We start from the raw sequence: 16,624 nt of genomic DNA, 5'->3' as shown, positions 1-16,624 counted from the left end.
CAGGGAAAGATGAAGGGATAAACAGTCAGACAGAACTGGGGTCATCCTGAAAGGAGGTTTCTGAGAAGTAGGTGTCTGCATAGACTTATCAGGAAGGACCTACCTAGAATCTTTCTTAATCTTGGGAGGAGGGCAAGGTTATCTGTGAACAAATACAGATTTTGATGAATTCCTCTGGACCTTAGGAACAGGAGACACAAAAATATGTTTCAATTCCTGCAAGGCCTTACCTTTATCCTGAAGAGACTTAAAAAGGGCAGCAGTTGCAGAACCAAACAGGTTCTTATTATCAAGTGGAGCATCCAACAGTTTAGCTTTAATATCATCAGGCAAAGGTTGTAGATGAAGCCAGGAGTATCATATCAAAACAGAACCAAAAGAAGCAGCCTTAGAGGAGGCATCAGCTGCATCATAAGCTGCTTGAGAAATCAAACCCAATAAAGAAAGGGATGAAGCCTTCCTTTCAGAATCAGGGAGGTCTTGCCTACTGTAGCTTGTGAAGCCTGAGAAAGGACTAAAGCATACCTAGTCATGTGGGTCTGGTAATTTATAGGCCAAAAGTGGTAGCAGCATATACCTTCTTGCCTAGCCATTCCATAGCTCTACTGTCCTTATCCAAGGGAAGTAGTTTAGTTGAAGGCAAAAGTTTAGAGGGCTTGTCAGAACAGACAAACACTACTGAAGGGTCAGCAGAAGGACATTAATAGAGGAACTTACACTCATCAGGCAACTTGTAAAATCTATCTAGTTTCTTAGGGGCTGAAGCTTGAGAATCCAGAGCCACAGAGACTGTTGAAAAGGTGTTCAGAAGAGCAACCAAGACTGGAGGTACAGCATAGGGCTTAGGGGGATCTATCTGGAGGAGCTCATACTATCTCTTTTTATGTCAGAAACCTGAGAACAGTCCCATTTAAAATATTCCATCATACGAGAAATAGTATTCTCAAAGGTGAGTTCTTCCAAGGGAGAGTCTGGGCTAACAGATTCTTCCTCCTCAGAGCCATTATCCAAGGGAGAAGGATCTGAGAGGAGTCCTGCTCTTTGGGCCTCCTGAGTGGGGTAGATGAACAAGGGGGAGCAGGCACAGAAACTCCTTGGGGAGGCTTTAAGACATTCAGTGCATTAAATAATCCATGGGTAAAATCCTGCCATTCATGCTGAGTATCTTTAAGAGCAGGAGAGACATGACCAGTTTGTAGCTTTTTCTTTTGAGGGACATCTTCCCTAATAACCCTTGGAGGTTCAGACCCTTGCCCACATGCCACCAAAGTAGTAGGAATCTCCGTCCAAACAAGTATCTGTGGTATCTCCCTTTTGTACCTCTGAAATAATCAGCCGAGGCTCCCCCTCAACATGTGGAGCAGATGTTTACAGAGCCACCATGTATGTGTGAGAGGTCAGATTCATGCCAGCCACCAATAGGGTCACAGTAGAGAAATCCAACATAACAACCAGGTGATCATCTGGACCTTCATCAGCCTTAAGAGAGAGGCATCTGGGGGAGGTGGGACAGCAAGCGAATCAGACCTAAGTTTCTTGGCCTTGTTCTTGGCAGGTGGCTGACCTTCAGGATGGGAAGATTCCATCATAGCAGCCTGCAACAGTAACTTAAGATATTTGTTATTCAGGTAAATGGACAACGAGGAGAGATGACTATGTAGGGTCTTAGGGACAAACACTTGGCAGATAGAACATTGTGTATAGTCATTAAAAGCACCCAAACAGAAGAGGCACTGCCCGTGATGATCCTTATGGGAATCTGTCTCCCACACTGACGTTTACCCCTTCTGGATGACATGCAAACTCACAGAACGTAAATAGGAAGAAAGGATAAGAAGAAACCCCAATGGGGCATTTATCTGAAGCACAGTTTGGTAACCAGCAGTGAAGGAACATTCAGACCAACAATCACCGATGGCGTTTGGACAGGCAAAGAAGTTCTGGGGTATGTGCATCTATACATCACCTTTATGCCCTATGCCTTGAGTAGGAAGCATAAACATAACATAAGATGTCTATAAAAAATTCTAAGGCTTTGGTATACTGACCAGACATTGGGCTACCCTTTGCAGGGAATCCTTTTGTAAAGAATACGCAACAGTGATATGAAGGACATCATATGCTATTTGCATTTAGACTTTGCACACTAATGACTATAAAAACACTTTTGCAGTTAAAAACATATATATTTTCAAATGTTGTCTTTTTTTTTTTTTTGGATTGGTCAGGAGAGGCTCATTAGCAATCTTATTTAACCAGAAGACACTGGAAGATGGAACATTTTTATCTGGGAGCTCAGTCAGGACTATTACAAATTACAAGAAATATGGAAACTTAGATAGCTTAAGGATAATTTCATGACAGAGTTTCCATCTGAAAAATGAATCTAGAGCAGATTATTGCTGTGCTTGTTGAAGTCTGGCATTTCAGGTGATATATCACTTATTCAAAGGGTTAAATAAATTTGCTGGCATTTTGCTCATCATAAGTAACAATTTTATAAAGATTTACCCTCTGAGTCTTGTCAGAATTTAATAAATTAACCTAAATGAAAAACAATGCCAGAGAATGAAGAGAAAAAAGTTAAATACTTCAGGATTTAAGATAACGTAAATTCTAATCATTAGCTACAGTTTAAAGACTTAAAAAATTCAGAAATTAGAATGCTGTGCATGGGGTCTGCAGTTAGAGTTTCATGACGTTATATAGGTTTATAAATTCATTAGCAGTTACTAGACATACAGTCCCGGAGTCCATTAAGGAGCCTAGCCCAAATCACCACTTGCCACAAACCAATGTCTGCTTAAGTGGCTTTATCAACATCACATGAAGGCTGAAGGAATCAAACCCACACCACAGGAAGTAGCTCATTAGTAAGCTCCAGCCTCAGTCTTCTGTGCTTACTGCCAGACTAGGCAGACTACACTAGTATCATTTGTAAACATAATATGCAAAGGATTTCTGTAAATTTCTGAAAATAAATCGTAAGGCAGTTCAAATGCCAGAAACCTGAAAAAAAGTAAAGTCGGAATTGTTTTCCTTTTGTCAGTGCAAACCTCATGAAGAAAATTCCTCTTCATTGATGACGGGATGGGTGTTATCCTCTGTAGTCCTGGAGTCCTAGTAAAGCACCTTGCACTCTGTTTAAAAGGGCATTTGTGGCTAAGAGCAAGGAAAACATTTCAGTATTTTTGTACATCAGCGAACAGAAGAAAATGTTTTTGTCCTGTTCCAGCTACAAGCATCCAACCAACTATCTACCTAATGTCCCTTTTTTCTTGTCATCATGAAAACTTACCATCACTTGTGACCCAGTGGGGGTGGTTCTGCCCCATAAACTTTGTGGCCATCTGTCATCCATAGCCTGCTGATGTTTTAACCTCATAACCTAATCATTTGTGCAAATGTTACCTAATTGTTGGACCACAAAGACAAAAGCTTCCCTTCGTTCCCACCCATACTAGACTACAGTGCACTTATTTTGACAGGCTGTACACTGCCGTGCCCTTTTAGCTTGAGTTCAGCCTCACTTATTTCTCTATGCAGTGTTTCAAGGATATGACTTAGTATGGCTTAAACCACCTCTCTCACAACTCTGGGTAAGTTAACATCTGCTACTCACTCCCTTCCCACCCCAGCCAGTTTCTTCAGTGCATAAATGCATCTGACTGGGACACAGTCAGGGCTTTATCCATCTGTACCATGAAGCCAGTAAAAGCATTTTCCCTACATTTCATTTACAGGATATTAGTTGAATTATCAAATGGATGAAACAAACCAAAGTATTCACTAGGTGGAATGAGCAATAAAAACTATTTTTATAACGAGACAAACCCTCTAGCACCTCCCAACATGAAGGACTTCACCCCAACCCCTCATAAGAAGGACTTCAACCCCCCCACCCCCTTATGTATATGTATATGTATGTGTGTGTGTGTGTGTGTGTGTGTAACAATTTTTTTCTCTCTCTCTCTCTGAATGAACACCATACTGGCAGCATACAAATCTTCTGGCTAACTGTTAAAAAGAACAGTTAACAAGTAATTAGCTTTCAAAAATAAGGCAGAAAATGCTTTACAGGTAATCCAGGCTTTCAGATCTTTTTAGGTGGCCACCATGATTCCAGAACCTCAACTAAGTGGTCTTTAACAAAGGCTCAGCAGTGGCCCCATCCTCAGTCTCTGTAGTGGGCACATAGACTAAACATGGTCCTGCTAAATGTGGACACAAGGTCACTGTAGTTTATGTAAGGGCTGGGGGACAATATGATCATTATTTTATTAACTTTCTTAAGTTACCTTGTCCGAGGCAATTTACTAACAAGTTGGAATATACTTTTCTCACAAACAAATATGAGATGTGTATACACATTTTTTTTTCTTTAGGGGTAGAGGTAAGGAGACATGTTCTGTATATTTACTTGACAACAGCAAGCTAACATATATTATGTGTTTTCTCGCAGCACATTAACAAACTGTGCATTTGAGAATATGGACTGCTGCTGTATATCATGAGTTGTTTTGGCTTATTCATTTATTCAGTTGCATAACTCTACCTGTATGGTTTCATTTGCTTCTCTAATGTTGCAGTGCTTCACCTGAAACTGATTGTATGTATTTGTACCCCTGTAATGAGGACACTAGTGCATATTATTGCACTGTTTGACACATTTTAGATGGGAGAGCAGAAGTGGGGAGGCAATAAGTAGTGGCACATGTAATTTTAGTGTTGTTCTTGAGAAAGTTTTTGACGCGAAAAAGCATCCCTACTTTTTGATGAGATTTTCTTGTGTAATTTTGTATATGCAGGCTGAATGTAAGATTATTGTCCACTATCATTCTTTTTTTGTTAGGGTTCAGCATGAGTTGTGAGTTACGAAGCCATGTTTCAGTGGCAGTTAAAGCTTTCTGAGTAACTTTCTGGAGGTGTGCCATGTTGTCAGATGTGCAGACAAGTGTGGAGTCATCTGCATACTGTATTATGTGGGATTTTATGAAGGTAGAAAAATGTTTTGCAACTTTGTATCTTGCATTTTGGCGCCACCTTTCTTAGAAAGTGAGATGTTGCACAAGATGTTATATAACATGCCTTGCACTTGGGCCCCACCCCCTCAAGGAAGTGAGGTTAATCCCTTAAGGAAGTGATGTTTTTATGGTATTTAAAGGATGTGAGGTAGTGTATATTGTCTGATGGTGTTTCTGTAGCATTGGAAATGAAAGTGCTTACATTTGTTTATTAAAATACCATTTTGAGGCTTTGGAGCAGTGTTTTTTCTTAAGTGGATGTGTGAAGGGTGTTGGTGAGACTTTTGAAGAGAAAAGGATAAGGATAGAGCCTTTTGGTACACTGGTGGCGACAGGGAGGTATGGGTAGAAGATGGAGTGCCATTTTACTGACTGATACTGTTGGATAGGTAGGTTATGAACCATAGAAGGTTAGGCTGAGTGATGTATTGAGAACATTTGAAGTAGAAGATTGCTGTGATGACAAGTCTAGAAATAAGGAGGAGACTAGTTGGCCATTACCTCTAGCTCAACTGACAGTATCTATATAGGTTAGAAGTGCAGTGATAATGCTATGGGAAGGAGGCCATGCTGTGTTAGGGGATAGGAGTTCTTGCAGGAAATTTTTTAGCAATTGTTTTTGAATATATTTTCAAGTACTTTGGGGAGGGGGGACAAGATTGCTATAGGTCTAAAGTTAATGATGTCTGTTGAATTTCCACCTTTTTCCAGGGGATAATGTGTGACTTTTTCTCGAGGCAGGGAATGTGGGATTCCTGAATTGACCTATTTATGAGGATTGAGACAGGACAGTCAATGTTACTGGCTGCTATTTTACAGTACTCACTTGGAAGGCCATCAGAAGAAGTAGAGCTCGGTTTGAGTTTGAGTGGTTTTATATAGGATGTGGGCACAGGTTTGAAGGTAAAAGTGGATGTGGTGATACATGGCTGTTGGGCAGGTTTAGGATTAGATGTTGGGGAATCCTTGGCTAGAGATGCTATATTAGCTCTGAAATAAGAGTTAAATTGTATTTGCAGTTTACTGATCAGTTATTGGGATATGGGTTAGGGCTGAAATTTTGGCCAGGATGCAAGATTTCCTTAACAGCTTTCCAGAATTTTTTAGTAGTTCATATAACTACAGAGAATTTTGCACTCCCTTAGAGTACCATACAGTAAACAGTAACTGCTAATTCCATCAGACCTATGAAATGCATTAGGAGTAGTATTCTCATAGCTTGAATACTTCATAGTCTCCCTCAGTTTGCTCTCAAATCCATACTGCTTAACTGCTGTGATTTAGGCAAAGCACTATGATTTCTGCTGTCAGAATTTGCCTTCTCCTCCTAGACTTACCAATTAGGGTATTTAATGTTATGCATGTTAATTCATGAAATCACTATTAGAGTCAGATGCACCTCACAAGCATTCATTGATGGATATTTTAAAATAAACTAAGCTGGTACAAAGTTTAACTAAATATGGTCTGTTACTTAAAGATGTTCTGTTCTGAAAAAAATAAGATAAATTGGAAAAGTACTCCTCTTTCTGACCCTCTTCTGTGGTATTTTAGTGGTCAGTGCTATGATGTCCAGTTCTCAGAGTCTGAGAGGTATGCTCACACCTTCATTGCTTTACATTGTTCCTTATTCTTTGTCGCTGGTACTATGACCCTGCAGTCGGCTCTCACCTTTTCTGTGGGTAGCCTACTTCCACTAGGTGCCTTGATGCAATGTAGCTTATTGACTGCTGTCTGGTACTTCATAAAAACACTACAAGCTATGAGAAATGTACTTACTTATTTTATCTGGAAATGTGCAACACACTACTGTTTGTAAGAACCTGACTTCCACACCACCACAGTAGTCAGTCACATCACTGGACTTTTAATTTATGCTGGGGCTGTTAAAAGAAAGTAGCAAAGTCTTCCACAAAGGAAACTTTAGCTTCAAGCACATGATACAGCATCTACTCCCACACCCATTCATACCATATCTGTACATAGCTCCCAAACTAGTCACCAGTGAGGGATGCAGAAGGCCATAGGGCCATCAATGACTGCTACCACTCAAGGAAATGTCCTAATCATTGGTGATTCTTTTGTATGACACACCGACTTCAAACTCATGAGGCTAAACAAAAACAGGGTTACTGGGAACTGCCTATCCAGAGCCTAAATCCAAGATGTTAAAAGAACCCTGGGATCCCTAAAATTGGCAGATAAGATTATGAACTAGTGGTGGTCTGAATGACCTTGGGCATTCTATCCAAATGGACTACAGAGACATTTGAGAAAATATTTTATGCATATGTTGGAGGCAGTGAAGACACTGGTCTTAAGTAACATCTTGCTTCACCGAGAATGATGCTGAAGTACTGACCCAAGATAAACGGCTTCAACAATTGGCTAAGTGGTTGGTGTCATTCAGAGGTGAACCAGTATGTGCAGCCTCAGGATGACATGGCAGATAAGGCACCCTTTTTTGGCAAGGATAGCTTATACCCCTGGCACAAAAGCTTTCCCAAAGTAGCAAAAACATTTTCTCTTCTTTAATGCCTTTTTTGGTCAGGTTCACTTATGGGACATTTCAACACATCAAAATTAGAATAACTACTTCCATATTCCAAGATGGTATATTTGGATCAGACAACATGAAGATTGTGCTATTAAATGCATTATGGAAAAATATGTCAGAACTTGATGTACTCCTGCATACTTAGAGAAACTTGGTTCCACTGTAGTGAAAGCATGTCATCTATGCCATGGTTCAGCACTTACCATGCTTTCAGAGCTAAGGGTAACTGTGGGGGTGCATCTGTTTTTGGTAGAAACCCCATCACCTCAACACAAGTTGACGGCAATCCTAACTTACAACTCCTAGAGGTCCAAATCGCATTCAGCAAAACAAACTACCATATCAAATTCCTCCTACAGATCTCCTTTAAAAGTAGTTCACTGCATGTGAAGGGAACACTATCAAGCCAAACACAAACATTTTAGGAGACTTGAACTATTGAATCATTGGCCGGCATACTAACTCAACAAAAATAAATATGGTTAGTGTTTCTTCAACATCATTAACAAAAATGCCATGAAAAACCAGTAAGCACACAGGATTAAATTTATGAACTGTAAAGGGGATGCTTCCAGGATTTGACTCTGTCAGCCTCCATTTACCTACTTTGACACTCCTTACCAGATGCATAGCTAGGGTGGGGTGAAGGTAGCCACATATAAAAAAAAAAATGGATTTCTGTACAGAGTTCGAATTGTGCTTAGTATTTCCACCACCTGTATATGTGTTTATAGTCCGATTAGGCTAATGGCCTCTGTTTACCCGGGGGAGATAAGTGGCATTTCTAATATTAGGGGAAATTTAGCCAGGGCATCAAGAAACATCCCTACTCTTTTTTGATAGGTGCCATGTGATTTTTTTTTCTTTACCAACATTACTTTATTCTACTTTGTAATGGAAACATCTTCACTGATTTGTTTTGTTCAGCTGATCACCTTTAGACCCAGGTTATGGATAAAATGGGTTTGTACTTGGTTAACTGGATGAGTAGCACACCCATTCACCCCATTAACAGACAATAAATGAGTACATAAAAATAAATGCAAATATAGGCAATATTACTGACCTTCACCTAGACCTGTTTGGTTTTGTGAAGAACAGATCTTGATTCCTATGTCTGGTATGAGTCTTTGTAAATTCACTTAGACAGTGGATGAGAGTCTCTTTTTCTCAATACATGCTATCTCAGACGGGACAAGATTGTGAAACCTTACCGCATATTGGCATTGCAGACAAATTAGTAAAACTCCATTTAATGCACTATGTTGCCTGCTGGATTACAAACTGGCTATATGATAGAACCCAAGTTATGAAAGTGGATACCTTCTCAGAAAGTAAAACTGCAGCTAGCAGTGTTCCCTAGGGTTCAGTGCTGGAATCTCTCTCTTTTATTTATTTTGCTGACATTCAGTACAGTATCCCAGAATTATAGCTATCCAGGTTTGTGGATCACTGCAAACTGGGCACCATTATTAGATCACTCATGAATAGCAAGTTGCTCCAGAAGGGAATAGACTATGCATACACCCAGTGTTCAGAAAATTATCCCAAATTGAATTTTAAAAAGTGCACTGTGGTAACTGTTTGGTAAGTAATACATCTATATTTCCTATCACATAAATGATACCCTTCTACAGAGTGTTAGAAGACAACTCAGCACATATGTGGATAACTCATTGTCGTTTGACCACTGCATTTTCACCATCATTAGGAAATCCTTCTCGCTAGCCCAACTGTTATCCAAGCGAATATCCACCAGACCTAAACATAACTGTTCTATAATACTTCATTATTAGACCCATTATTGAATATAATGCATCTCCAGATCTAAAGATAACTTTATTTCATCGTAGTCCTCCATTGTTATACCTATTATTGAATATAATACCCCCTTCAACAGGTATCAAACCATTATACCCAACTAGAAAGGCCACAGGAATTTCTAATAAAATAAAGGGTTGTAAATCCTTCAGTTGCCGAGACAGATTAGCTTGACTATATTTGTATTCTGTAGCCTAGCAACTCTTTCATGATGATCTGTGTCTAGCATATTATATGCCATGAAGAAAGCAGCTCTATATGATCGTTTGTACCTTAGCAGGACGAGTGACATCTCAATCACTTTTACAAAAGACCTTCGTCTACTCCAACAAATGAATAAAACTCAAATAGGAGATAGCTTCATAACCTAGCACAATTATTAATGAACCAAACTACCCCTACATTTCAAGCCCACTTTCAAAACTAACTTAGATGAATAAATATCTACAAATTCACACCCTGAATTACCTGTACTGCTCTCCTAGACACAGTAGGCAAGCATTAGTAAATTAGCATGCTTTTAAAGGTGTTTACAGGCTAGGAATCTTTCCAAAAGGGCAATGATGGTTTGACTCATAGGGTCCAAGTGACTGCTTCTCTAGTAACTTCCTGTATTTCTCAGAGAGGAAGTGTAACTACAGTTATATTTATAAAATATGACATATTTATTATTTTATATTTTAACCCTCTTTATGTTTTGACTATTTGCATTTGTACAAAGCAAGTGGACTGGTTTACAGTCTCTTTTTTTACCAATGGCATGGGCGGATTTTGAAGAATATACAGAACTAAACAGCACACCTCTCTCCACCTTACAAAATGCTATAGAAAATAATCTCAACTCAGTAGCACACTGGGTATCACTAAACAAACGGACCCTGAATACCAGCAAAACTAAATCTATGATTTTTTGGCAACAGACAAAAACTCTTCTCAGTACCCCAACAATGAACTCACAGAAATAAGAAAATTGGTATCTCTCAAACTGTAAATTTCCAACTTCACATCAATATTACAAAATCCAAAATAGACACTCATCTTCTGGATCAAAAACAATTTCACACTTTCTGTTACCAGAAGGCAAAGAAGTATTACTTTCTCATGTAGAATATGAACTATCCATTATAACCAATGCATCTAAGAAAAAACAAGTCCCTTTTCAAAAATATATGCTAATTCATCTCCCTACCCCCACTCCCAGACAGATCACAGCTTGGTATTACAAAAAGCCAAATGTCTCCCAATAAAGCAAAGATGCACTCTGTTTCTCTCATCACTAACCTACAAACTACTTTAAATTGAAAATTCCAACTTCTTCACCAGCCAGTTACTAGCCAATTACCTAAAAGATCTACCACTTACAACAATCTCAGATCCTAAGAATCCATTGCTATTAACATTCTCCAAATTAAACTTCACTTGACTAAGCACAGTGTGCTTCCCTACTGCGTTACCACAGTTTTGGAAATCACTCCCAGCAAATACATTTTTCATCATATCCTTTCAAGTCTGTAAAATGACTCCGGACTCCAAACCCCAAAGACCCACTACCTGATACTACCACATCCCATATCTGGTGAATTAATATTGTCATATTCTGGGTATTATTGGCTAGGCTTGTAAAGGTTGTTGTGCCATTAGTCTAGTGATCACCTATGAATCTATAAAGAATTCAGACACATACTCAAAAAATCCTCTTCACAGAAGCAGCATACACATGCTTTACTAACAATGGTATCACTTGAAAACCTCATCATCCACACTATAGTGAAAATCCACAAACTCCTCATATTAGTCAGACCTCTAAAATCCCACTCATTATTCTTGATAGAACCCAACTTTCTAGTGAACATTGTCCATATAACCATTTTCATATCCATGTCCATCCTATCAGTTCACTGCTCCTCTGTTCATCCCATTCCCCCTCTCTTCCTCTCATTCTCCATCTATCCTCATCTACAAAGCCTTCACAACTAACTTCCTTCTCCCTTTTCACCATCTTCCTTCCTTCCTTCAAATTCTTTCAAGAATAATATAAATAACAAAAATGTGCAATGACTAACCAACAATTTGAAATATTACTCTACAAACTTCTCAGTATGTACCTAATATTTGTAGGCAACATGTATCGGTGACATTTTGTATTATGTGATCGTTTCAGTTTACTTTTATGGCCACCTAGGCAGAGACTGAAAATGATCCATGCGAGTCAGCATTCTTCCTCCCTCCCACACAACTCAAGTAATTAGGCAAAGAATGGAAAGGAGAGAAATTATATCAACGTACTGCCTTAATCAGAATTCAGATGAACTGTTACATCAGTTTGAAATTGTGGAAGCAAAGTCCAAGTCCATTAGCACAGCACTAATGTGAGTGCACACACATATAAGTAAGAAATGAACCTAAACACTAATCATTCTGCATAGTCTTCCACTAAGCTAGTAAAGCAGCTGAGAAATAGTCATTGAAGTATCCTCTCTCCCTCAGACATATCTAAAACAGAGAGTTCAAAAGTCTTCGGTTTGGCATTTACTTTTCTGAAATTAAAGCTAATACCAAAGGGCTCTGGCTGACTATGTTTGCAGATGAGTGCAAATTAGGAGCAGTCATTGATTTCCCAGATGACTTAGTCACCCTGTAGGAAGATTCGTCCCAAATAAATGACTGGTGCCAAAATCATGGACTGAAACTAAATGTCAAAAATGCATTACTGTATCCTTTGAGAAGTCATCTACCCTTGGGAACTACCACACTAACAATATGTTCCTAACAGCTGACCCTACAGACTGCAAAGAGGTGACCTGTATCTGCCATACAAGACATTCTCCAACCCAAGACTGATGGATTTACTGCCCATCAGCTAGTCAAATGACATCAGAAATACTCTGTCTAGGGAAAAAAAACATCTTCTGCAACATTTGGCACATGTAATATTGAGAAAACTGCATTTAATATGACTGCCTACAAGTTTGTCATTATTTTTAACTAGTTTTAATGTAATTAGAGTTTAATGTGAGAAGTGTTCTTTTTTCATTTTTTTAGTTATTTGTGATCCCATTTTTTTACTATCTATATCTCCCTGAAATCACTGCCATTGTTGTAATAGAAGTGTATTTAATGTGATCTCACTGCCTGATGAATAAATTGTTTTGCAGTGACATCTGTAGTTTAGTACCACTACGGAGACTCAATTTGTCAGCCAATTAAAGTACTGTTCATGAATACAACTATGCACTGTGTGTAGAGAGTGGGAGGGAACACACAGGTGTGTCCAAGCACACTTGCAGAAATATGGAGTCTGTTTCACTTTAATAATTCTTCTGTCTGGCTATATGAATTTTGCATCCACTATTATATCCTGAATTATTTGAGACAACAGGCAAAGGAGGAGTTTAAGGTGAAAAGGGGGGTGGGGTATGTTGCAGCTGAAAAAGAGACTTTTCATTATATGCTTGAGAAAATATTACTTTACAGAGAGATGGAATGGTTAAGTTTACGTCAATAAAACACTTCAATGTTGCTTGGCATAGGACAAGTATAGGCTAGAAAAGGTATATCTGGAGTTCAGTGTGTTGGCTAGCTGCACCATTCAGAAGACCAAGGGTCATCTTTTTCCACAGGCATCTTCATATATTTAATTATCAGTCCAGTATACTCCAATTGTAAGCATTGTGCCTTTATTGAAAATAAATATTAATTTATAATGCATGTCAGTTTATAGCATATTTAGAGATTTATAATGCATATCAGTTTATAACCTATTAAGAGATAGGGAAAATAGTAGTTGGACAAATTATGGAACTTTTTTAATTAGCCAATTGAGTATGCACACTATGCATTTCCCTTTTATTTGTTGATTTTACGGAAAATTGACTTCTGTATTGTCAACCAACTTTGGACAACAGTGTATATGATTGACAGCTGTGCAAGAACATACAATCACCGGGGTTGGGGAATATGCCATTTCCCCAAGGATTGTGTAATCTTACAGTTAGTATATATAATTATCAGGGGCTGTGGGGGTGCAGGGGGGCTTGCCCCCCTGTAAAAGCACCTTTTATTAAGTTTGGATATTCCGAGGATTAGTCTTGGAGCATGCACAGTAGTAGTGTAGACTTTTGTAAGGGCAACATAGTACCCATTCGACAGTTGCTATATATATGTATGTGTGTGTGTGTGTGTGTGTGTGTGTGTGAATATGTCTATATATATATATATATATATATATATATATATGGATTCCTATTACAAGAACGAAAGTTCACTACTTCGAACTTGTAATAGGAAGCCTCACTTCTGCGAAAGTTCACTTTAACGAAAGTGAACTTTTGCGTAAGTGTACTTCACCAAAAACACCGCAGCACATTGGAGGACATAAAAAACAAGCTATGTCCTCCACTATGGTGCGATAGTCATGGACCTTAGGGTTAGGGCACGGGTTAGGGTAAGAAGATAGTTAGTAAAGCTATCCCCTTACCCTAACCCATGCCCTAACCCTAAGGTTCGTGACTATCACACCATAGTGGAGGACATTGCTATGTCCTTCACTGCGCTGCAGTCATAATGGGCCTTAGGGTTAGGGCACGGGTCATGACCCGTGCCCTAACCCTAAGGTCCGTGAGGACTGCACGGAAGTTCAGTACAACACCCGTTGGTTGTACTGAACTTCGCGTAAGTGCACTTTTGCTGCAGTGAGCATTCCATGCACTATTTCGAATTAGTGAAAAATCCATCTAGTGTATGGAACCCATATATATATATATATATATATATATATATATATATATATATATAGATATATATCTTTCTTTCTGTGGAAACTGATAGACTGACAGAGGTAATCATACAGAAAGACAGGCATGCACATGTGTATCGCTCTGCAATACTTAAATAATCCAGATAGTTGGCACAGAGGCAGGCTGAACACAGGAATGGCCTTGAGATGCTGACAGAATAGACTGGGGACATAGCATGAAACCACAGATGATGAACTCTTATCTGGATGAAGGGTTTGGAGAAGCCAAATGCCTGTTCTTCCTCAGCTTGAGACCAGGAACCACAAAAATTATTCACTCAGATTACTGGGGGAGGGTGATTCTTATGAGAATGCACTAGCTGCTTCTTAAACTAGGGACTTTGACTGAGCACTGTAAGGGTAATGGCTCCTGACTGCATGCATGCCTCTCCCCATTAAATCCCCTGCTGCAATGGACTACAACTGAGTTATCACTGAAGTTGACTTCCCAAATAGTTTGGCATCCCAGCTAGCAAACGGTTATGTTGGGGGTACTGAAAAGGAACAATAGTGGGATCTGAGGCTTTGGCTGTCATGGAAGCTAGGAGAACAGCCAGACCACTATACAGCAGTGTGGGTGGGGCGGGGGTGATAGTAAAAAAAAATACATATTTATAAAAAAACCTGAGAATCTGGAAGTTGTAAACTCCATGAAAGCAGGAAAACTGTATGCATTGCAAAAACTATTTTTTATCAGACTTATACAACTGCAGAGTTGATGCACATGTAACTGAAAATAAGCAAAAAATGTGAACATATTAACATATCAAAATTCTGAAAGTGTTCCTTTCCTTTGTTTCAGCCTTATGTCATCACAACACTGTATGAGAAATTTGCATATGCTGGAATTGACTGCTCTGCAGAAGAAGCTGGTTAAAGGACTCATGTTAATAAATTATAGCTTAGTGAAGCACAATATGCTGCAACAAACGTGTGACCTGCTGGATAGCTGTATTAAGAATGGATTACCCTGCTCTTCCGCTCATTCTTGTGTACCAGCTACTTCAATGCATTTTTTTTTTTTTTTTTTGTAAAAAGTATTATCTCAGAGGAAATGTCAGCAACATAGGCAAGGACAATATGTTTATATAAATCATTATGTGGGTAAATGTTTTTATAATGGATGTTTCTGCTCCCTACATTTTTAATCTGCAAAGGGATTTTAACAGTTAGGTGAATATATATCAGGAAATAAAAATAAAGCATACAGTCTGTTGTACAGAAAATGACATTTATGCAGTATAACATTTGGCAGTTATTTTTACTGATTAATTTAAATAAGGTTGCTGTTATTAAGTTTATGAACTCTGTATTGACATTCACCACTGAAAGTTAAAATGAAACACTCAGTATTGTGTCTGACAGCTGCAGTTATACAGCATTCAAAAGGAAGCTACTGCTGTTAGTGTTTTAATGGCATGTAAACTTTTTTTTTTATTTAGTGAGTTTAATCAACTAAGGAATGTTTATAATGCCTATGAGTTATTAATGTATAAAAAAGTGCATAGGCTAATTAGAAATTGTCACAGAAAAAGTTGGTCAAAACAACGACTGCCCAAGGGCGGTTACATTTCTGCTGGGGTTCCTTATTCCCTACCTGTTGACAAAAAAAATGTTTCTGCTTATCCTCACACTCCTCTTTTTTGGGGAACATTGTTTCTCCAACACACACACACACCCTCCCACTCTTTTTGATCCCCCAGCTCCCACTTTTGAGGCACACCACCTACAACATATGAATACACACATATCCACCAAGAAGTAAATAGAATATTTTGTAGGATTTTAATTTCAACCACTAGACAATGGCCAGAATTCATTAGTATTGTTTAGTCAGGCTAAGGATGACTTCATGGCTGTCAGTTTAAACTCTTGAGCTCTGTATGTACCTAAAGTTAATGTCTGTGCCTCATATACAATGGATTAGCTTTGTTTAGCATCAGTGAACTTTTCAGTCAACCACATTACTGTAAACCTACAACAGGTGTGACCTGACTACAATTAAAATATCAGCTGTATAGTATATAGAGATTTAGTGTATTTGGTCAGACAATGTTGTTATCTCTGCACTGTTCTTTAGAGCTATATTTGCTATGACTGAAGCACACTGTATTATAAACATGCATGCACTATGTGCAGATGCGAAGAGATGTTAGTGCCTGTTAAATATAAAGCTAAACAAAAATAAATTACCTACATTGTTTAACACTATTCCCTTGGTTGCAATTTATTTATTATACTAGCTAAAGTGCAATGCCTATAATGCCCTCCACACATTTAGGCCAACTACTTCACAGGCAGGGACTAAAGGTGGAGCTGTCTCTATTTACATCAAAAATAAATATACTTCAAGGCTGGTCAAACAGGACAATGCACATGAGTTGCTCCATGTTCAAATCAGCATAGGTAAAAACCAATGCCACTTCC

The 16,624-nt window shown here is 38.7% G+C and overlaps 1 protein-coding gene across 1 annotated transcript in view; it reads left to right on the top strand.

Moving 5' to 3' along the window:
• Window positions 1-16,408, top strand: part of TEK (TEK receptor tyrosine kinase) — a 767,861-nt gene extending 751,453 nt beyond the window's left edge. The window contains exon 22 of the mRNA XM_044061437.1: window positions 15,000-16,408. Coding sequence (XP_043917372.1) covers window positions 15,000-15,074 — 75 coding nt within the window. The 3' untranslated portion in view covers window positions 15,075-16,408. The remainder of the gene's footprint in view (window positions 1-14,999) is intronic.
• The last annotated feature ends 216 nt before the right edge of the window (window positions 16,409-16,624 follow it).

Source organism: Protopterus annectens, chromosome 2.part0, assembly GCF_019279795.1.
Source record: "Protopterus annectens isolate FY-2018-M chromosome 2.part0, PAN1.0, whole genome shotgun sequence".
In the NCBI taxonomy this organism is placed as follows: Eukaryota; Metazoa; Chordata; order Ceratodontiformes; family Protopteridae; genus Protopterus; species Protopterus annectens.
This window is presented reverse-complemented; position numbering and strand designations above follow the sequence as displayed.